The 23,481-nt window shown below is 45.9% G+C and overlaps 1 protein-coding gene and 1 long non-coding RNA gene across 6 annotated transcripts in view; one reads left to right on the top strand and one right to left on the bottom strand.

Moving 5' to 3' along the window:
- ERN1 (endoplasmic reticulum to nucleus signaling 1) overlaps positions 1–23,481 on the bottom strand; it is a 101,140-nt gene that overhangs the window by 11,293 nt on the left and 66,366 nt on the right. For all 3 annotated transcript variants that reach the window (XM_053297324.1, XM_053297326.1, XM_053297325.1), the window contains 12 exons: positions 23,389–23,461; positions 21,566–21,688; positions 19,837–19,938; positions 19,472–19,733; positions 18,400–18,478; positions 16,437–16,602; positions 15,390–15,508; positions 12,731–12,922; positions 9,992–10,244; positions 9,172–9,262; positions 1,977–2,166; positions 934–1,033 (listed from right to left, as the gene is read on the bottom strand). In XM_053297324.1, the coding sequence (XP_053153299.1) occupies positions 934–1,033; positions 1,977–2,166; positions 9,172–9,262; positions 9,992–10,244; positions 12,731–12,922; positions 15,390–15,508; positions 16,437–16,602; positions 18,400–18,478; positions 19,472–19,733; positions 19,837–19,938; positions 21,566–21,688; positions 23,389–23,461 (1,750 nt within the window). The remainder of the gene's footprint in view (positions 1–933; positions 1,034–1,976; positions 2,167–9,171; positions 9,263–9,991; positions 10,245–12,730; positions 12,923–15,389; positions 15,509–16,436; positions 16,603–18,399; positions 18,479–19,471; positions 19,734–19,836; positions 19,939–21,565; positions 21,689–23,388; positions 23,462–23,481) is intronic.
- Positions 1–23,481, top strand: part of LOC128345428 (uncharacterized) — a 53,129-nt gene that overhangs the window by 4,508 nt on the left and 25,140 nt on the right. For 2 of the 3 annotated variants that reach the window (XR_008316466.1, XR_008316467.1), the window contains exon 2: positions 22,541–22,714. This is a non-coding gene — a long non-coding RNA (uncharacterized LOC128345428). Of the gene's footprint in view, positions 1–21,695; positions 21,767–22,540; positions 22,715–23,481 lie in introns of all 3 variants that reach the window. The other variant, XR_008316465.1, reaches the window with a different exon arrangement.

The raw sequence follows: 23,481 nt of genomic DNA, 5'->3' as shown, positions 1-23,481 counted from the left end.
CTCTGCAAAGTGCAAAACATTTTTAAAAACCCAATCAGCTCTATAAGATACATTATTTTACCACTGAATTGCAAGCTGTTGCTACTTTTGCAGTTTTAACCACTATTTGTATGTATGTATGTATGTATGTATCATATTTCCATACCACCTGATATGGTATATCTCTAGGCTGAGTACAAAATTTAAAATATTTAGAAGTTACAAATTAAAATACATGACAATTAAAACAATAGAATACAATAGATATTAAAACAAGGTTTTAAAATTATTAAAATTCTAATTAAAAGTCTGTGAAAACAGGAGAGTCCTGAGGTTCTTCCTGAAAACAAACAGAGAAGGATGCTCTTATTTCTGTAGGGAGCATATTCCAAAGCCCTGGGGCAGCCACAGAGAAAGCCCGGTCATAGGTCACCATCAAACGAGCCAGTGGCATAACCGGACCTCTCCAGAAGATTGCTAACAGGTGGCAGAGTTTATGATCAAGGAGGCATTCTGTTAAATAGCCTGGACCTAAGTCGTTAAGGGCTTTATAGGTAAGAACCAGCAGTTTGTATTTCACCAGGAAACATAGCAGCCAGTGCAAAACCGGTGTTATGTGGTCCCTTTGTGTTGTCCCAGAGACCAATCTGGCTGCCATATTCTGTACTAATTGTAGTTTCCAGACTACATACAAAGGCAGCCCCATGTAAAGCACATTACTGTAGTCAAGCCTTGAGGTTACCAGCATATGTACAACTGTTTTAAGGTCATTTGCCTCTAGAAATGGATGTAGCAGACATATCAGATGAAGCTGATAAAAAGCGCTCCTGGCCACCGCCTCAACCTGAGACCACCAGGGAGAGTTTTGAGTCCACGAGCACTCCCAAGCTACGTACATATGTATGCATGTATGTATTTCTGAAAATGCAGCCATCAAAGAAAATTGTTTCTTACCAATATTGAGAGAGTGGAGATAAGCAAGACCAGACATTGCCTGTTGCAAGAGGCTGATCGGCTGCAAACCATGGTGACTGAAGTCCTTCTGTTCCACATACTAGAATAAGCAAAAAATCAATGATTGTTGAAAGCTTGTAGTGGACTCTACATGTGTTCCCATCTGCTTAAAGCTACAAAATTGTTGAATGGAAAAGGATCACAAGTTTAACCCAGAATAAGAACAGTAGCAGTCTGGTTGGACATTGACAGAGGTCATTCATGGGGCCTCATGCTGCTGCTCGGGAGGACTGTGGGGGAGGCAGGGGCTCGCCTGTCTTTCCCAGCAGACAAGCAGCGGCCATCTGTGCCTCAGCCGTGCCATGCGCCCACACAAGCGATGGTGCAGGAGGCGGCCAAGGCTGGGATTGGAAGTCCTCCCGCATCCCAGGGTGCCCCCTGCACCAGCAGCACAGTCACTCCTTCCCCCCGGTTCACTGCCCAAAATGGTGGCAGGCCGGGGGAGGGGAGGGGAGCCTTTTACCCAGTGGCGATTGCCCAGACCGGGGATTCTCAACGTTGGGTCCCCAGGTGTTATTGGACTTCAGCTCCCATAATCCCCAACCAAAGGCCACTGGGGCTGAAGATTATGGGAGTTGAAGTCCAATCTGGGGACCCAACGTTGAGAATCCCTGGCCCAGACAATCACCTGCTGAGGTAGAACAAACCCATGGTTCGTTCTACCTGGGTAAAACGCCAGGTAGATTAACAGGGCTACCCTCAGCTGGAGCAGCTGGGAACAGAAGGCTTCTGATGCTCCAGACGACGCTCGTGTCGTGAGAATAGCCATATAGTCACTTCACTGCTCGTAAATCACTGTTGTTCATTGCACTGAACCTGTAGAACAGAAAGCCTCTATCTGAATGCATAGGAAAATGAACATGCCCTAGAACAAAGTACAAAGAAGTACAAAGGACTGAGATTGGAAATATCTTTAAACTGCTGAGCCTCCCAGTTTTGGAGCTGCTACTGAGGGAGATGTACAGTATCTCTTGGTAGTTTACCTCCTGTAAAGTGGCAGCACAGAGCTCAAGAGCTATATATTGGAACTGTCGGTCCTTCTCTGTGCAGAAGTAGCGGATCACGTTTGGGTGTTCATCAGATTCTCGCAATAGCTGCACCTCCCGGTCAGCAAAGCTGAAGCATTCAGGGAGAATTCTCTTCACAGCGACATCTCGATTGTCAAATGTTCCCCTGCAGAAATTCCAAAATATAGCAGAGAAACTCTTTAATATTTAACTATATCATCCAGGTACGACCTTGCCTGTACTAGCCATTTATCACATTACCATGCTGAAAGTCGCATTTAAAAGGATTCTATTTGATGTGGAAAGAAAAAGATTTGGGATTATGCATACACAAAAAAGGAAAGTGGCAGATGAGATGGATTCCCCATCTCTGAAGCTATCGAAAAATGAGACTCGATCTGCCACATTCAAATGTTACAATGGATGGGAATACTTTTCCAACACAGAAAAAAAAAGTAACGTGGGAAGCTGCCACACAAAGTGTCTTTGACATATTTGGTGCCTGATAGACAAAACACCATATATTGAACCAAACATGAAAAGAAAATGTAAATTCGAATCAGGAACTGAAACAAAGTGGGAAATCAGGAGTAAATGCATGCATGTAATATTAGACCAAGTAAGCTGCACTCATAAATATGAGTTGAGTGTTTTCACATCTTACTTTTATTTCACAACAAAATGATTTCTAATGATACTCCCAGTTTTGTGGTATCTCTAGCTTTCCATTAAGGACTGTCTGGAACATGTCTTTCAGAATTATATGTCAAGAAATAAGTAAATAGAAAAAGCATCTCATCAAAAATATTACAAAACCCTACCATACATAAATAAACTCTTACATGGAAAATCAGAAGGACTGTATAATATGCAATGGAAGCATATGCAAGAGAGGTGGTTGTGCCCATGGGGTTGGGGCAGTGGGAGAAGGTAAGGCTCACAGATGTATTTTATGTCTGGTACATCCACAGTCTAAAGCACAAAGGTAGCAATTCAGGATAAGATCCTGCATTCTCCCTCAGAAGAGGATAGCATCTGAGACTATTATAGGTTGCCAGGACCTCCTGCTCTGAGACAGGGCCGATCAGAAAGCTTTCCTCTCCTTCCAGAAGGGAGGGGCAATCCCCTCAAGCTTCAGTCTTTGCCCTGTCTCACTCCGGCAGGAGTCGTTTGGCTTTGCTCTGGCTATCTGCTATTTGTTCTATCCGTATTTGTTCATCTTGTCGCTGTTTCTTTGTCTCCCAGTCTGTCTCGAGCTGTTTCAGTCTGGGCAGTTCTAGGCTCTCTGTTTAGCCTGTCCACCTCCTGTCCTGAGCTGTTCCAGTCAGGGCAGGTTTTCGTGTTTAGAAAAGGTCAGGGAGACTATCTGGACCCCACGCTCCGTCTGCGGCTCTACTACCACAGCGGTTTGAGTCTCTGGGCGGCAATGTCAGCAGAGCCGCTCCAGCAGCTTCGCGCCCCAAGAGGGAGGCTTCTCCCTCCCTCTCTGAGGATTCGGTTGCGCCCTCAGTTTGCCGTGCCAAGTGGGCTGCGGCTACCTCTCCCGCGCCCGTTACTCGGCCTCCTACGGCCAAGAAGAACAAGAAGGCCTCTAAGGAAAAGAAGCTTGCGGCGGCCAAATCGGCAAAGGGCAGCAGCTCACAGGCCTCTGCAGAGGCTGAGGGGGAAAGGAGCCAATCGGCCGTGTCTCCGGCGGGTCCGCCGGATGCTCCAGCTCCGGATCACGCAAGTGCTTCCCGCCCTGTCTCACCACCCTGTTCTCCGCCTCGTTCTCCTTCCAGTGAGCCGCCCACCAAGCGCTTGTGCCCCTCGGCGGGTTCATCAGGCATGGAGACAGTAGAGGAGGCGATTCCTCCAAATTTTGCCACCCTTCTGCGGTGCGTTGTTGTGGAGAATTTGGGAAACTTTTTCTCGCTCTGGCTAGAGAGATTCCCGCGCAAACTGCAAAGTGGGACCGGCCTACTGAGACCAAGGGTCTTCCTCCAGCGGTTAAGCGTTTATATACCAATGCCAAAGTGGTGATGGACAAACTTCAGGTGCCACCTGTGGGTGCGGAGGTGGCAGCTCTGGTCACTGGGGCTGTCTTGCCTAAGGACGGGGATGAGGTCTTACGAAATTTGGATGATAAGAAATGTGACGCTGCTTTATGCAGGTCACATGAGGCGTCTTCCCTCGCCATGCGGGCCTCCATAGCTAACTCTATATTTGCTCGTGCTTCTGTGCTCTGGATTAAGGAACTTCTTCCCCTGGTGCCACCCGAGCTGCTTGTTCTGAGGCAAGGTCTTAACAAATTGCACAAGGCATCTGCCTTCATGGCTGATAGCTCCCTAGACGTGACTCAAAGTCCGCTAGGGCACTGGCGTCTGATGTGACCGTCAGGCGCCATTTGTGGATTAAAAATTGGAAAGTGGACCAGAAGTCCATATCCAACTTGGCTAATTCGGCATTTAAAGGGGGTAAGTTGTTTGGTGAAGTCTTGGATCCAGTTTTAATTGATGGCAAAGATAAGAAAAAGGCTATGCCTTCTTCGGGGCAGCGCCAGGATCATAAGCAATTTGTTTCCAATTCCTCCTCCTATAGGGGTTTCAGGTCCTCCTTTCGTTCCCATCAAGATAGACAGGATAAGTTCACCTCCTGGGAAAAAACACAGAACTTGTTTCGGGACAACACCCAGCTGAGATTCCGACAGTCCGGTCAGCAACAGAAGCCTGGCTTCAAGTGTTCTACGGCACAATGACTGTCCTCCAGAATATCAGGTGGGTGGCAGGTTGCAGTTCTTTGCCCTGGCATGGACAGCGTCTTGCACGGACACCTGGGTTGATGAGACGGTGTCTCAGGGTTACAGGTTGGACTTCTTCTCTCAGCCCCCAAATCGGTTCCTGGTCTCCCCACGCTCCCGCAAGTGGGGCAAGCACGCCCTGATGCTTTTGGCCATCCGTCACCTGGTCGATATTCGGGTGATCGAACCGGTTCCCCCTGAGGAGGTAGGGTATGTGGTTTACTCTATTCTCTTCTTGGTGCCAAAAAAGAATGGGAAATGGAGGGCCATATTAGACCTCAGGTTCGTGAACCGGTTCCTTAGGGTGAGGCGTTTCCAGATGGAGACCCTCCGCTCCATATTGATGGCTCTTCAGGGGGGCAATTTCCTGTCCTCAGTGGACCTAAAGGAGGCTTACCTCCATGTCCCTATTCACCCCCAGGACAGGAGGTTTCTTCACTCCATCTACTCCAGGGCCCATTTTCAGTACCTGGCCCTCCCCTTCGGTCTGTCCACTGTGCCACGGGTATTCACCAAAATTATGGTGGCACTGGTGGCACACTTGAGGACCAAGGGGATTCACCTGTATCCATATTTAGACGACCTTTTGATAGGGTCACCATCTTACCAGAAGGCCCTGGGGGATGTCGGGGAGACTTTCTCTGTTCTCCACTCTCACGGGTTCCTGGTGAATCACCAGAAGAGTTCCCTTGCCCCTCTGAGCAGAATCCAACATCTCGGGGCCATTATTGACTCCATCAGGGGCACAGTTTCTCTAACCCAACACAGGCAAAAGTTATCCTCCACTTGTCGGAGGGCACAGGGCCGTACCCAGTCCGACATTTTCAGCCTGAGCAAGCTGCAGGGCATGATGGTGGCGACCACAGGGATAGTTCCTTGGGCCCGTTTCCACTTGCGCCTACTCCAATGGCTTCTCCTACCCCTCCAGGGCCTTGTGGCATGTCAGTCCCGGGTCAAGGTTCATCTGCCTTCTCGGGTACGAAAGTCTCTGGACTGGTGGCTGTCTCTGGCACTGGGCAGGGGCACCAGTTTTCTGCGTCAATCGGTTTCTAGTCACAACAGACACCAGTCTGCAGGGGTGGGGAGGCCACTGTCTCCAGCAGGTGGCCCAGGGCCTCTGGTCTCCAGAGGAACGTCTCCAGTCCATCAATTGGCTGGAGCTCCGGGCGATCCATTATTCCTTTGTCCACTTTCTCCCTCTGCTTCAAGGGCATCACGTCCTGGTAAGGACTGACAGCGCCACGGCAAAGTGCATGTCAATTGGCAGGAGAGAGGGGCAAAGGCTTGGTCCCTGATGCGCGAGGCCTCCATTCTCCTGCACTGGGCGGAGACGAATCTGGGGTCTCTGGAGGCTACACGCGTCAGCGGTGTGACCAATACCATAGCGGACTGGCTCAGCTGGACACAGTTGGACCAAGAGGAATGGGTTCTGGACGAACAGGTCTTTCAAAAGATCATAGAAAGGTTCGGAAGGCCTTTGGTGGACCTGTTCGCAACACCAACAAATGCCAAGGTACACTGCTTCTACTCCAGGTACCCATCTCTGGGGGCCGAGGGGGTGGATGCTCTGCTGACACCATGGCCCCGGGGATTGCTTTACGCCTTCTCCCCTCCACCCATCCTCTCCCAGATGATCAGCAGGGTTCGACCACAGCGGGCGGAGATCATTCTCGTGGCCCCACATTGGCCACAACACCCTTGGTTTTTGGACCTGGTCGCTTTGTCCCTCACACTCCCAATGCCACTGGGGTGCCATCCTCAATTACTTCACCAGGGGCCCGTGTTCCACCCGGACCCGCAGTGGCTCAATCTCTATGCGTGGAGATTGAGCGGAGCTCATTAGATGCTTGCGGTTACTCCCCTGCGGTGTGTGACACCATCCTCGCATCCAGGCATCCCTTGACCAACAGGGTTTACCAGTCCACTTGGCAGGCATTTTCGAACTGGTGTGCCTCGGTCAGTGCTGTTCCTCTGTCAGCATCAGTCGGTCAGGTTCTGGGTTTCTTACAGGCCGGGCTGGATAGGGGGCTTAGGGCCGCCACTCTCAGGCAGCAAATGTTTACTATCTCTTCTACCCTCCAGATTCTAGGCGTCCCTTCCTTATCCGGGCAACCCCATATTCAAAGGTTTCTTAAGGGTGCTGTGACCCTCAAACCTCCTCCTGTCCACCATTTTCCTATGTGGGACCTGAATCTGGTTCTCTGGGCTTTGACCAAGGCTCCGTTTGAACCGCTGCAGACAGTGCCACTGAGACTCCTCACTCTCAAGGTTTTGTTTTTGGTGGCTATTATTTCGGCCCGTCGGGTATCTGACCTGGGTGCTCTGTCGATCAGGAAAGAGTTATGTCTAGTGTTCTCAGATTATGTTGTTTTATGCACTGACCCTACCTACCTTCCTAAGGTTAATTCTCTGTTTCACCAGTCTCAAGAACTCGTGCTCCCTTCCTTTTGTCCTAAGCCCTCCTCTCCTAAAGAAAAAGAATGGCATACTCTAGATGTCCGCAGAGCGGTTCGTGTCTATTTGCGGCGTACCAAGGCCTTTAGGGTCTCTGAATCCTTTTTTGTTTCTTTCAGAGATTGCTCACTGGGATGGAGGGTGTCTTCTTCTATGCTGGCGTGCTGGATCTGCCAATGTATTCATCTGGCCAATACGTCAGTTGCGGTGCAGGTACCAGAGGGTATCACCGCTCACTCAACTAGAAGTGCGGCATCATCCGCAGCTCTCGCTACTCTGGCTCCTTGGGCTGACATTTTTAGGGCTGCCACATGGGCTTCCCTCTCCACCTTTGTCAAATTTTATAAGATTCACGATTGGGCCTCTGCTGATGCCTCCTTTGGCAGGCGCGTTTTGCAGTGGGTAGTCCCTTCTTAGGACCAGACCCACTGCTTCCCACCCAACGGTGCTAGCGGCTATGGTATGTCCCATAATAGTCTCGGATGCTATCCTCTTCTGAGGGAGAATGAATTGTTGGCACTTACCTGAATGGTCATTCTCCTCAGAAGTATGGATAGCATCCAACCCACCCGCTCGTTTGTCTGTGCTTCTGTCCTTTTCCAGCTATTTCCAGTCCTTCCTGTCCCCTGTATACCTGTGGGGAGGTTCTTTCCTTCTGGGGCCGTTTGTCTTCCAGAGGGGTTTTTCAGTGAGGATTTGTTCGTGTTCTCACTATTTGTCATTCAGGACTGTTGGCTTGTTGTGTCTTTCTTCTGTTCTGCTTTGTTCTATTCAGCTTTAGCCGGAGCATCGGAGAGCTAGTTATAGACTGAAGCTTGAGGGGATTGCCCCTCCCTCCTGGAAGGAGAGGAAAGCTTTCTGATTGGCCCTGTCTCAGAGCAAGAGGTCGTGGCAACCCATAATAGTCTCGGATGCTATCCATACTTCTGAGGAGAATGACCATTCAGGTAAGTGCCAACGATTCATTTACCCTGCAATGTGCAAAAGTAGCATGGAGTAAACATGGTAATTGAAAGCATGCAAGCACTTAACTCAGAAGCCTACAGTGCTGGAAAGAGATGTACAGATGCCCACATTTGATGCAGTGATCAGTACAAAGATGTACAAATATATATAGAGAGAGAAACATAATTACAGTGTAAAAGAAAATACAGGAAAGGACATATCTCCCAAGCATCTGTTTGTATAAAAGCTTTAGGTGGTATGTGGCAAGCCCTGCTCTCACCCCATCCTCGCAATGCTAAACCAATCAGGGCACTGTGGGAGCATGCAACTCTCTCTTGCTCATGCACATGCTCTCAGGAAAATCCACTCTTGGCAGCCACCATGTTGGAGCCGAGGTGGTGGCGACACTCCAAGGGGCCAGCAGAGGAGGCAGCAGCAGTGCCCGATCAGCCCAGCGCCAGCATCCACAGCATGGCCAGCCCCTGCAAGGGCATCTTGGTATCGCGGAGGGCTGGGCTGGGCACAAAGGAGTACAGGTGGATGGTGTGCCTTGTACTCAGGGCACCCTGAGGAAAGGTTTGCAGGCAAGGCATGGATGGGGCTGCCATCGCCGAAGGGGAGGAAAGAGGAGCAAGCGGAGAAGAAGGAGGGAGAGAGAGAGAGAGAGAGAGAGAGAGAAAGAAAGAAAGAAAGAAAGAAAGAAGGGAGTGGGGAGGAAACGAGGACGGGAGGAAGGAGGAGCAGGAGCAGGGCTCAGGTGACGGTGGGGAGGTCTCTGGGGTGAGGGGGCTGTAGCAGGGGGTGAGGAGAGCAATCTACTTGCACACAATCTACTTGCACACAGATGCTCTGCACTGATCAAGCTAGTACATTCAAAAAGAGCTGCATGGCAGTATTTCTAGTTGTATTAATTTACTATAAGTTCATCAGGAGAATACTGGCTTATGAAACCCTCTTGTCTCTGAAGTACAGAATGAACTTCTTGTGCTTTACCTATAGACAATTGTCCCCTCAGCTCCATGTCCAAGCATGTCCTTTGGGTTGAATGAAATCTTTCCAACCACTATGATGCCTAAGTTTCCATCTGAACAACAGAAGGAGAGAGAGAAAATTATTCTACCACACATTTCACTTTCCAGGTCCACACCTTCAAGTAGTGTTTAAAGGCTTCACACCAAAATGGAGGTAAAGGACAGTATTTAGAGCAATGTAGGACATTAAAAGGTTCTTTTAATGCAGGTAAGCATTTAGATCTAGGACTGCAAGTTGCCTTATGACATATCTAGAAATAGGTGCTAACATAATGTCCCTGAGACATGTAGCAAACCCATGGAGAGTCAGTGAAGACTGGTCCCAATCAACTCGTATTGCTAAAACAACTTTCTTAAACTGTGCAGCATGGAAGACCCATGGAGAAATGTTTTCAGTGGCTGTTCCACCACTGTGGGACTCTCTTCCTGCAGGTGACCTGCCAAAGGCCAAACCAAGGAAATGCTGTCTGCCTTAGTGTCTTAGAGGTTCAGATGCAACCTGCTGATTGCCTGGAAAGCCCCCAAGATTGATTCTGAGATTAAGCCAATCTTAGCCTGGTGAACTAATTCAGGACAAACCTAATTAGAGAACTGCATGGTAGCATAAAATGCATGCCTAGTGTTCAAAGGTAGATGCACTCAGAATTATAAGATTCTGCACTTGACCTTAAACAAATATTGGAGATGACTTGCTGTTGATACCTCCTTGGCTCTGCTTGCTAGACTTTGGGACAAATGCTACATTTCAGTCTTAATCCCGCTACAAGGAACAGTTTCCCCACCTTCTTCCTGCTCAGTGGAAACACAGCTTCCGACATCAGAGACAGAGATATTGGAATATGCAGAGTGGTTTGATGCCTTTGGAGACATGTTTGGGGAGCTGGTGCCTGAGTTCTCCGGCCTGCCATCAAGGAACTCTGACTCAGGAGGCAGGTCGATGGGAGGATTGCAGGGCTGTTGCTGCAACAGCTGGATTTTTTCCTCCAGCTGTTTCTGGAATTGCTGGTGTTGTCGCTGTTGCTGATGATGTACACTCTAAAAAATGATGGGAAGAAAACCCCAACAGATAAAAACTTAAAGGATCTTTTTGCGAATCAGGGCTGCTGTTTTTCTTGCTTTTTATGGCTGTCTGTTTTATGTGTTTGTTTACTGGCGTATATGGTGTTAATTTTGATTCTGTAGATGTGGTAATTTGCTGGTTTGCAAGCTGACCTGAGTGCCTAGTGGTAGAACGGCAGGATATAAATCTATTATATTAATTCTCGTAGACGTGCCTCTGTCGGGATGCGTCCTGGCAACACAGCAGATTGGCTGGGTGGTGGAGGTGCTGGATTAGCTGGGCAGCGGTTGGCCGTGTAGGGAAGTGGCCACTTAGGGAGGAAAGGAAAAGAAGGAAAGCGGGCAAGCGGAGAGGAGAACTGAACGGACTGGGGCAGAAGGGAGGGGGAAGCTGCAGGGAGAGAAAGTGGTAGAGCCTGGCTGGGCAGAGACAAACGGCTGGCCGCTTCGGAAGATGCTCGCTAGAGGGAGGGCCATGCAGGAAGGAGCCGGCTGAACGCTTGGCAGCCCGAGTCCGACACTGGGGACTGGAGGAAGGAGGAGGCAGCAACGGCCAGCGGGGAAAACACAAGCAGGCTAAAAAGCGTGTGGGGGGTGGAGCATGAATGAGAGCGCGAAAAAGAGAGAGAGAAAGAGGGGGAAACGGAGGAGGGAGCAAGCTGGGGCAGAAGGCTTGGGGGGAGGGGACTGGGGTAGAAGGCTTGGGGGGAGAGCGGACTGGGGCAGAAGGCTTGGGGGGAGAGCGGACTGGGGCAGAAGGCTTGGGGGAGGGGACTGGGGCAGAAGATGGGGGGAGTGTACTGCGGAGGCAAGCAGCGGGCCGTGGAGCTGGTACTTGGCCCAGCGGTGGGCCCGCCCCACCTGTGGAAGCCAGGCGGTGGCGGGGGTCCCGCCCTGCCCGCGGAAGCTAGGCGCCCGTGGGAGGCCGGGGCGGGAGGGAACCGGGCAGCGAAACTTCCCTGTTCACCACCTGGGAGGAGGAGCAGTGGTGGCGGGGCCCTTTTTTGCCGCCCGCCACCCAGTAAGGCCTGTGGCAGCAGAGGTAAAGAACTCAGTGCGGGGAGGGCAGGAGAGAGTGGGGCAGGAGGGGGAGGGAGGGCAGGAGAGAGTGGGGCAGGAGGGGGAGGGAGGGCAGGAGAGAGTGGGGCAGGAGGGGGAGGGAGGGCAGGAGAGAGTGGGGCAGGGGAAGGGGGGAAAGCCCGCCCCAAGGAGTGCACAGATGCTCTGTGCGGGTCGGCTAGTATGTTTGAATTTCTGTAAGAAAGGCAGGGTGTAAACATTAAAAATAAAATAAACAGAATATATAAATAAATAAGGTCTTCAAGGAAATAAACATGTTTTTTAATCAACCACCACATAAATGAGCTCTGCACTGTGCAGATAAATTGGTGTGGAGGCAACAAGGTAATGAGAGAAACAGTGCTGGATTTCTCATTGCTATCAACACAAACTATGTGAAGTTGTTCAAATAGTGCCATATTCAGGTTAACCACAACAGCGCTATCTGCTTTAACTCTCACACCTGGGCTTCCAACTCCAGCGAATTCTGGCTTCATGCAATGTCAACTAAAAAGGAAAGTTATAGGTAATTGTGCAATTAATCTGAAATATATTTTTCAATAAACATGTACTTTATTTTGACTATACATATCCTACTCTTCCCTTAGAAGGTTCAGAGTGGCTTATGTGAAATTTCAGTGGTTTCCCATCCAGACCCTGAACATGTCTATACCCTCTTAGCTTCATCATTGCTACAGCGTTGGATATTCCCAAACCACTCGTTGTTGCTAAAGAACAAAGGCTGACATCCCAAGCAATGCTGTGCATGTGCAATCAAAAGAACTACGTGTATAATGGATGCACTCTCACTTCAGAAGCATGTGTGCTCATGTCCACGTTGGGGGAAGGCAAATTTTGTTCATCTCCCCTTCCCCTGGAAATGCTCTGTGTAATATGTGAATATGTTCATGAGGGCAGTGCAACCTTCAGGGTAATATTTGTGCACTGCCCAGAGCAATGGGAAGGGGAAATAGGCAAACATCGTCCCCCACTGCATGTGAGCATCCACGCTTCAGAAATGGGAACATACTTCCTGGACGCATGCACATGTGCAGCATTAGGATGTCAGTCAAAGCACAGCAGGCTTAACTTAGACCCCAATACTTAGAGTTCCTTCCATTCTAACAGTTTTTGTATCAGACTTCACAAAACCCTTGGATAACAAAATGGATAGATGCACCTCTTATACTTCATTGCTGTTTGTAAACTATGATATTAGCTGCCCTGAAGACTCTAGGAAGCTATGTTTGGTAGGCTATAAATCTCAAATAAATAAAATGAAATGAAACAAAACAAAAATTCCTGTCTTGCTATGTCCTTTGCATCAGGCTGCACTGCTACATGATGATGATCATTCTATCAGTTTGTGAGACTATCACACCACAAAGCAGCCCATTACTTACCATTGGATATGTGATGACAAAGGCTACCCAGCCAACAAGTAAGAAAGTACTCAGGATAACCGTGGCCATGTCCTTCAGGATGGAATCGACAGGAGCCTCTGGCCGGGCAACAGACTGGCCGGGCATCTCTCCAGCATCCTCTGGAATGGGAGGAGGCAAGTCTTTTGTAGAACCATCTGCTATATTAATTGCCTGAAACAGAACCAAGGGCAGCTTTAGGTCAAGGCCTTAATCCACTTTGATATTTTATGTTTTAATTCTGTACACCGCCTAGAGATTTTAATACTAGGCATTATATAAATTCAATAAATAGATAGATAGGTAGAGAGACAGATAGAGAGACAGAGATAGAAATAAATAAATAAATTGCCCAAGCACTTGCATATTTATCAAAAAGGATAATTTTATACAATGAGTATCTTAGGAAAATATATTGTTGACAAATTCTGGTGTCTATCTATCTATCTATCTATCTATCTGGAAGCTTGACATTTTGGACATGGAAGAACAAAACACTAAAATAAAGAATTCTTTAACATGGCTATTGACAATATATAACCAATAAGCTGAAAAACAGCTCCTGATACCCATGGTCTCTTAGAATAATTAAAATCCTAGCTTTCCAATTTCAACAAAAACAAACAATTTACAGCCCTCATGACTGTAGCGAAAAACATGAAGAATTGGCTTAAACCAGCAAAATGATCAGGGAGGAGGAGGAAGTGGCAATGGCAACTATGATTTCTACACAAATACATCAAGATTCTTTAAGGGCTGATTCAACTTTTTTTAAAATACAAGAGGACCTCAGTATTTGCAGGGGTTCCATTCTGCAGTTGTACTGTGGATATGGAAAATGGGTGAAGGGGAATTGAGGGTTAGGTTCCCAGTCATTGGGGGAATAAGGGGAAAATGCTGATTTTCCGCAAACCTGGGGGGGGGGGACGTGGGGGAAGCTCCTTACCATGCTTTGCTCCCCCCACATCACACTGTACCCCCAGAATGCCCCCAAATTGGCCCTAAATAACCATTTTGGGTTTTTTTTTAAAAACGGGAGCCATTTTGTGGCTCTGAGAAACAAAATGGTGGCCGGAAATGACTTCCACAGTAATTTCTGGCCACTTCTGACCTGCAGATGCATGAGGTGAACATGTTCCCTCTCACCCCACACATGCCAAGGTTGGTTGTCTTTTTCCCGACCGTGGATATGCAAATCCGTGGATATCAAATCCACGTATAGTGAGGTTTGCCTGTATACAATTCCTAACAAGTATAATTTAACATCTGCCATGTTTGTGAATATGATTGTACTATTAAGCTACAGGCAGTTGGAGTCTATAAATTAGCCTGCCCTCCAATTTACAATCTGTTTCTTGTATGCTAGTCAGAATGAACCCTGCTGTGCCTCCTAGCTTACCTGGCTTTGTGCAACCACATTGAAAGTAAAAGTGCTGTATCATTTTTCAATAAAATCACTGGCTGAGATCCAGACTAACTAAGTGCTGGTGCAGCCAAAGTGCAGTGAGTGCTCTGGGGAAGAAGGAATTTTTATTGATCTCCCCTTTCCTCTGGAGCCAATTGTTATTCTCAACAATATGTCCCTGAAGGCTGTGCGACCCTCATGAACATTTTTTGGGAGTCACAGTTGGCTTCAGAGAGAAGGGGAGACCAATGACTATTGCTCCGTCCCCAGATCCGCAAAAGTACAGCATTTATCCAGATGCTGGACACTACTTTTTAAAAACAATTATATTTTGTATACTTTCATTTTGCTCATACTGTATATGGGACTCCTAGTGGTCTCTCATCCAGGGACTGAACAGATTGCTTCAGCAATGTTGCAGCATCAGATGCTCTCAGATTACTCACTGGGCTTTTAAACTCAGCTGTAAAATAAGCTGAGCAGCTTTGGAGGTCAATTTGTTCCACAGAATCAGGATACATGCACATGCTTCCTGTACTTCTTGTTCCCCTGGGACTGTGTTGCATTTTAAACCAGCCTTCACGCTGCCTCTACCCAGGAGTTCTACAAATGCTTGCGCTTCTCCTGATCGAGATGTAAAGGCTGTATTTTGAAGGAATCATTGTTGCAGATGGACAAAAATGGCAAGAATCTGGGTATCTTGTTCCAGTGCACGAAGCCAACACCCTGAATCATTGAAATAACAGATATGACTGGGACAACATATGGATCACTTTTGGCATCACATCTGAAATCTAGCTGTCACACCACTGGACTTCAATCCATCTATGTTTGATAAAGAAGTTCCTCTTATGATTTGCATGAGAGTCTATGAGGTCAGCAGTGTGCTCAGCTCAAAGGTCTGCACAAATCCTTCCCATGATCACCAATTCACGTGCTTTTTGACATAAAACAGTGGCTGAGATTCTGCACAGCATCCTGAGAGTGGCAGAAGCCCCGCCCATACTGCTGCACGTCCTAAGGCACAGTTCACTGTTGTTCAACAAATACAGTCATTATTTCCAATGGCTGTATTGTAGCACAATTGTGTTTGTGCAACTTCTGCCATTTGCACAATTGTGCTCTAGTGCAACTGTGTGAACAGTGCCTTGCCACCCGTAGGACGCTGCACAGACTCTCAGCCACCATCAAGTAATGGTGTTCAAGTAATGCATTTTGCCATCTTCATTAACAAACCTCTTCAAAAGCAGCTTTGTCCGAATTTCCTGGGATCACATTTTCATGCCGCTTTGGCAAATTGCTTGGGAATTTCTCCAGGATCTTTGTTGGGGCTGATAACGGGGTCTCATGATGTCCTTGAAATAGAAAGAGGGCTTCCATTACTCCCAAGGAAAAGAAATGGCCAAGCAATGTCATCACATGGCTTACAAGGACAGTGCTATTAGTAGAACTAAGGTCTGTCTAGTCCAACTCTCTCTTTCTAACAATTGTGCTCTAGCGCAGCTGTGTGAACGGTGCTTTAGCAGCTCCGGCGAGGCTCTTACCACCCGCAGGATCCTGCACGGAAGCTCAGCCACCACTTCCAACATGGAGTTTTCATCATTAGCTTTCATGGCTAATCATGTCTAATTGGGCTCTCCTCCATGAATCTAACAATTTTTTTTAATGCTAGTGGCCATCACCATTTCTTGCAGTAATGAATTCCACATCTTAATTATGTATTAAACACTTGCATTCTTCATACATTCAATAACTTGCCGTAAAATGGCCTGAAACTTGTAAATTATTGCATAGGCTTTAGAAAGAATAGGAAGTGCCTGCCCATTAAGAGTTTAGTTTTAACTCAAGGTAAAGACTTGTCAGGAAAACAGATTAAATCCAGAGTGTGCATCTTGCATATCCCACAGGAAACCCATGCATACCCTAAAGCGATCTTTTCCCTCCCAAGTTCAGCTTATTTTGACACTTATTTTGTAAGATGGAAGACAGAGAACTAAATACACAACTGGAGATTAAACAAGACATTGGCACCTTAAAAAGTAGTTGAATGTCTGCTTTATATAAATTATAATCAGACTATTGATAACTAATTTATAGAAAAGGGAGCCGGCCTATCAGATCCATGTGGGATTTGCCATCTCTTATTTATTAAAAACTGGTAAGAATTGTAGAGCACTTTGTACACTGAAAATATAATTAATTTCAGGATGTAATCCTTAATTGTTTTTGAGCCACTAGAGGGCAGTGCAATACAGAAAAGGTCTAATGTTTACTTCCTGATACCTATCAAAAGCCAGTGGTTCCTCAAATAGTGGAGTCTGCTCTTGTGTTTAAATCCCGAGGAAAACTTTAGATCAGTACTGGGAGTGATAACACACTCTCCATTGTCTTCAATGGTGACACCACGTATTTTTGGACCCTCTATCAATGGTATAGCACTTCCTCGGGGCTAGAGAGAGAAATATGTGTAGTTAGTTTCTGTTCTCAAGTAACATAACATTTTACACTTAGCAAAACAGAAACAAGCATGTAAGGCAACAGGTAATTTTAAACAATATCTGGAGTTTAGCTTCCTTTTATACCACACGTGCCCAAGCCCATTTTAACTGGACTACTGAAGGCCTCGGCAGTGTTCCCTCTAACAGGGATTCCCAAATGTTGTTGATTACAACTCCCAGAATCCCCAGATGCAATGGCTTTTGCTTGGGGATTATGGAAGTTGTAGTCAAAGAAGAAAGATAGAAAAAGTATTGACGCTTTTGAACTCTGGTACTGGAGAAGACTTTTGAGGATACCATGGACAGCCAGGAAGACAAACAAATGGATCATAGAACAAATCAATCCAGAAGTTTCACTCGAGGCACAAATGACTGGGCTCAAACTAGCATACTTCGGACACATTATGTGGAGATCCAGCTCCCTTGAGAAGTCCATAATGCTGGGGAAAGTTGAAAGAGAAGAAAAGGACGACCAACAGCAAGTTGGATGGACTCAATTACGATAGCAATGAATGCACCTCTGAGAGACCTTAAAGGCCAAGTTGAAGACAGATCATCCTGGAGAGAATCTTCTGTGTGGTCACTAAGAGTGGACACTGACTTGACACCACTTAATCAATCAGTCAGTCAACAACACCTGGGAATCCCTGTTAGAGGGAACACTGAGCCTCGGTGACTTTGCCAGCAACCAACCAACCGGCTCAAAGAGCATGGGCCATAAAGAGGCTCTGTTACTGACATACGGCAAGCTGCCCAGAAGGTAATTTCAGGTATTTTATTGCTACTTTATCTGGGCTTTTAATTCAAGGGCATTTCAAAGAATTATGGAAGTTAATGTCTTGTGCCTAGCTAATAATTACATAGAACAAAGACAATTTCTGTGTCTTCTTCAAGGAGAGCATCACCAGCTTGGACAATTAAGATAGTGTTGATTGACTATGACTATTCACAACTTTGGAAACAATTGCTGAAGGAAGAAAGTGCAACACTATTTATTATTGACCATTAAAGTGGCACAATTTGCCATCGTCTCCTTTATTTCCACATTTTTCTGTGTAAAATAGCCAGGTTACCCCTGCCCACCTCTTTGTAAAACACATGCAGCTTTCTTTTCTGAAGGAAATAAGCCTTTGGTTCTTATGACGTAACCTTTCAAAAATATTTGTCTATAATTAGACCAAATTAACTAAAGCAGACTCAATTTCCTATTTTTGATCTTGCACTTCTACAATATCCCTCCCACCCCCTCCCTTTGTGCTTCTTGTCTCTGATTGTAAGTCTGAGGACAAGGCTTGTGTCTTTTATTGTAGTTTATGAATAACAGCACCTAGTTACTTGCAGGCCCTCTAGAAAAAATGAATAATTATTCCTACCACATAGATTTTATCCATGAATTATATCTCTTTTTAAAAGTCTAAAACAACATTTTGTTTTCACCTTACAGAATCACAAACGCAAGATCCATCATAGAAGGATGGACTCGTTTTTGTAAAAAGTTTTCTTAATGCAAAATGAACAGTGGGATTTCCACCCATTGCATATTAAATCAAATAGGAGTGAAATCCACCCCTCCAAGGAAGTGCATCAGTGATGCAGATTAATTCTTCAGTAACAACAGACATACTATCTCAGGTGGTAGTCAAACTAGATATAAATCCAAATCCTGAAGAAATGTGAGGAGGAATTCAGATTTCTATTTTGCAGCTGAGAATTCTATCTATAAAGAACGTGGACTATACATAGCTTACCATAATAGCCACCCCTTCATGAACCATTGACAGCGATGCATACAAGCCTGTGGAATATTTCCCTACGTAGAGTGTTGGCCTAGAAGCGCAGTGATAGACAGGAAGAAAATGTTACAACACTGCCTCACCATATAAAACCATGCATAACCATCTATGAATATAGCAATAAATTTTATTAGAATACTAACAATGACCAGAAAGATAATTTATTACTAAGGAAAATCAGATAGGTACCATTAAAAATCAAACAAAGAACACTACCTGCCTTCGGGCAGGCCTTTGGGACTCAGTGTCCACATGGAGGCCACCATGTGGTGGTGACAGTTCCAAGAAGGGAGCCATTTTCTTTTTGTATTCTGCCTCATTGCTTGTTCTGCATGTTTTTTCTTATGCCACTGCTGGGTTCATGTTGGTGAGCCAGTACATAAAAATCTGTCTCACTGCTTGGAGAAGATGCCACATGGAGGTCCTTTCAAGCAGTCTACACATGGCAGCCATTATCAAGAGAAGCTGCCCTTAAACTAAGCCTGAAGCAGATATTCGATAGGTCCAATCCACAGGGAATAATTAAAATGTGGTCTTTTAAAAAAGGTTGTATAAGGCTGACCAAATTAAATACGGGTGGGAGAGGGGATAAAGGAGTGAGTCCCTTGTCAGCAATGATGTCACATTTTCTAGCCCACATGCACCCATGACATCCATGCAGTCACATACTCAGCATTCATGTGCTGGGAGGAAACCTAGTGACTGTGACTCGAATACTGAAATAATGAAGTATTCGTACAATAGAAATCACACTTTGGAGAAGGAGGTTTGGGTTGGTTACCACAACCATGTAGCAACTCCACCACTACCCCACACTATTTTTTTTCTTTTGGTGCCATCTGGAATTTTACAAGGATCAAGTAGGATACATCCTAACAAAACAATCATCTGGAAAAAACCTGAAGAATGTGAGGCCAGAAGTAAAATGTTATGTTCCCTCCCTGCAAGGAAATAATTGAGCTGGCCTGATATACACACACTTTTATCAGATAACTGAAGAGAACATTACAGGAAAAATCATACTCACATCAGTTTGCTCTTGGCTTCCGTTTCTTTTGGAAATGGATACTTCCATTTAGTGATGCGGCCAACTTCACCAGACATGAAGGTCAGGTAGCGCAGTGTTTCTACCCCCACATTTGTGTGCATCACTTTCCATAAGCCCTCCCGCTGCCAGATGTAAAAAGCCACAACAGGAGAGCCGTAATTCTGGATCCACAAGATATCCCCTGACTCGCTGTCCACAGTCACTACCAGCCCATCTCCATTGGATGCAAAGTGAGACATTCCTGGAAGGTAATTAGATGCAGACAATCATGTGGAACCCTTGTTTATTCAGAGCTCTACAAATGTGTAGCAATAAACATTCTAAAGCAGAATCAAAGTTCTTACTGTACTGCACATCTTCATCAGGCAATGTGGCTGCGTAATCAAAGTAAGTGGCATTCCACCGGAGCTCCTTACTTTTAGTATCATACATGGTGATGGTGTACTCTGTAAACAAACAAACAACACTGCCAATCTCCATGGTATGGGACAACAGAACCAGGTATTTCTCTTATCACACAACCCTCAGAACAAAGTTTGATACCACTTCATGTCGTGTTTTCCCCTAAACGTTGTAGGGTTCAAAGAAGACATGCCTATCAGTGGATTTCATTAGCTATCATAGCACTGAATAACAGTTGCCAGAGGAACAGCATAAGGAGGGGGCTATTGGCTTCACAATTTGTTTGTGAGTTTCCTGTGAGCCAGCATCTGGCTCCCAACTGTGAGAAACAGGATTCCGGACCAACTTCACCTTTGGTCTGATCCAATAGAACCAAATAGTTTGTGTGCAGCTATTTCTGAATACAGGGAAACTTCACTATCTGCGGATCCGATATCCGCAGTTTTCCGTATCTGCAGTTGGGTAATTGCCACCCAAACTCAGCATATGCTGGGTGGTGGGGAGGGTTAGGTTAAAAGAGGTAATTTCACATTGGGGTGGCCAGAAATGACCTCCGAGGTCATTTCCGGCCACCATTTTGAGAAAAGGAGCCATTTTGTGGCTTGTTTTTAAATAAAAAAGCTTTTTTCCTGCAATTTTTCACAGAAATATTGGGCATTTGGGGGAGGTATTCCTGAACAGCCGGAGAGCCATGGAGTGTGGTAGGGCACTTTATTTCACTATTTTTTGCATTTCTGGTCAATTTTTTGCCCATTTTCCAGTCTCCAGGAACCTAACCCCCCACCCCCAATCCCATTGACTTGAATGCCCTGTTAGCCACAGCTCTGTTATCCATGGTTGTAACGCAGAATGGAACACCTGTGGATAACAAGGTTCACCTGTAGACGATGTGGCATAATTCCTAAATATCTGCTGAAAATATCAAAATGCTAAAGAAGCCACCAACAAATGTGATTTACACAGCCATCCTAAGTGTCACACTCCCAGGGGATGGGGTGGGCTCCTAGCCCTTCTTGGACTCCAGAAGGACTGGGTCAGCACCAAAAAAAGGTTAGGACAGCCAGGAAAGGAGATTAGTTGGTCACCTGAGTTGACATCCTGGCTTGCTGCAACCAGCCAGTTCCCTCTCCTGGAGAACTCCTGGCTCCCATACTCAGAAGCAGCCCCTCATCATCAGCTGCCTTGTCTCTAAATACCCTAGATCAGAGCTGACAGGACTTAAAGCCTACTTCCAGCCCCACACTGTTCCTGACCTTGCTTCCTGTTTCCTGCCCCACCCAACCTAACTGTCTCCCTGGAGCTGTTTCCTGCAGCTCTCCCTGCCTTGCTGCCCTCTCAACCCCACTGGGATCTGACCAGCCTGGACTCCTCTCATCCCTACTGCCCCCTGAAGGGAACAAAAGCGCCACAGGAGGAATGCCATGCCTTTCCCCAGACTCCACTTGGCCACCCAAACAACCAGGCAACATGGCATCCTGACACTAAGCTTCACTGAGCATCTGCAAATGGCACATTTCCATTCCCATTGTTATGCAAAGGTTAATGATTTTTTAGTTCAAAGCCTTCATTTTTAGAGATTAAATACACGTTGTTGTCATAAGTGTATCCCTTTCAGGCCTGCCCAGTTTTTAAAAGTTACTTTTTTAAATGGTAGAAGGAAAAACATTGTACCTGTTCGACCAAGATAGAGGAGCGATGTAGATGGGCAGAGGCTTTCAGCAAATGAAGAAGTTAAAGTTTGTTGTTTTTCTCCAGTCATGAGGTCTATCACATACCAGCTATCCTGTTTCTTTCCTAATAGGGAATATTATCATTGGAATATAATTAAGATAGTTGCTGAAATGCTACCTCCCTACAATTTCCTTCCTATCAGTAAGTAGCTGTTCAAAATGTTGCTTTACAATACAGCAGGGATTCTCAGCCTCGGCTCCCCAGGGGTTGTTGAACTACAATGCCCATCATCCCTAGCCAGAATGTTTAGTGCCAATATATTCTTCATTAGATAAGACACATTTGTTTTTAAACTTTGTTGTATGTTTTATGACTGTATTGCTATCATGTATTAGATAGTCTGTTGAATGCTGATAATTGAACAGTGATAATTCCAGCCCCCTGCCCCCCCCCACTTTTAAAAAATAAAAATAAACAGATTTTATTGTCAAACTGGATGTATTGCAAGGAGAAAATTACCCTACAGTTAATGCCACTGAGGAAAACTTTTCTTTGGCTGAAACATGTCTGACTCACCAAATGTCTCCTTTGAATATATTATAACAACTTTGACCATTTAAAGGACTTGGTCTTTTAAGAATATTGTAACTATCTGGATTTGGAAGATTTAAAACAATTCAAACTGGATATCCATGCTCCTGGTGACACTTGCAAGATTTGACTTCTCTTTTGACAATTTGGAATGCCTACTTCTAGGGACTTGTTATTGATGAATGCTTCTAAATGGATAGATTCCTTGGTTAAAATGCACTAATTGTTTTTATACCTTGTTGTAATTCTTTTTATGACTTTAATATATTGCAAATTTTGAGTATCTCATTATTAGTTTTTGTTTAATCTCATTTTGGGCTCTTTGTGGATTATTGTAGCAATCTGGGAATCCAACACATATGTTTCCCCTTTGTTTACATGCAGGAGCTGGAGTCCAACATCATTTGGGGACCCAAGGTTGGGAACCCCTGCAGGATAGCTTGCTTTATAACCAGACACCCACAAATCCACTTGCCAGCTCGCCAGTGGCAAATGCTCCTGGCCGTCTTGCAAGCAGGACACCCAGCCACACACAGATCTCCTCCCATTTATGAGAAGGTAAGACACAGCAGACATCCCTTCTGAGCAGTAGGAGAGGGCTCCCACTGTTTCTTGCCCTCTTCATATCCAAGTGCAAATGAGAGGACCCACTTCTCTCTGCCTTTATGCCAGAAAAGATCTGGGGGAAGAGGGGGGCTTAGTGGCGAGCACAAATAATAGCTGGCTAGTGAGGTAGTCCTAAATCTGTGGACCACTGTTTATAATACTCCCCCCTATGCTCCCAACAACATGAGGGAACAGGGATTCATAGCTAACAAAAAGTCCAAGTCTGTTTAAGGAGTCCTTTGCTGAGCAGGAACTTAAACCCAGGTATCCAGGACTGTCATAAGTGTAGCATGAAGATGGATTTTGCTGGTCTACCAAACTATCTCTCTGAGCACTAAAAAAGATTTCACAATTAACTATATTTAGAGTCAAGGTTTAAAATGGCTAAGACAAAGCAATGTGCTGCAAAACAGTTCACTTAAAGTACAGACAGGCGACTGGTTTTTACAAGCAGTTAAAAGCTGGATTGAAATACCAGAAAATATTGAGAAGTTCAGGGAATCATCAGCCACAGCTTAGGGGGGAAAAATCATGCAAGAATGCTGGCTCTGGGCATTTAGATTTATTTGTACTTGTGTGGCAATGCACTAAATTCAGTTTACATGGAGGATGCAAATCAGGCTTACCCATGTATAGAATTCCATCTGAACTGCGGCAAGGGGACGCTTGAACTAGCTCAGGGATGGTGAATGGCAGTTTCTAGAATAGAAATAATAAAT

The sequence above is a fragment of the Hemicordylus capensis genome, chromosome 2 (genome assembly GCF_027244095.1).
Source record: "Hemicordylus capensis ecotype Gifberg chromosome 2, rHemCap1.1.pri, whole genome shotgun sequence".
NCBI classification, from domain to species: Eukaryota; Metazoa; Chordata; class Lepidosauria; order Squamata; family Cordylidae; genus Hemicordylus; species Hemicordylus capensis.
Note: the sequence above shows the minus strand (reverse complement) of the source record. Positions and strands in the feature narration are given on the sequence as shown.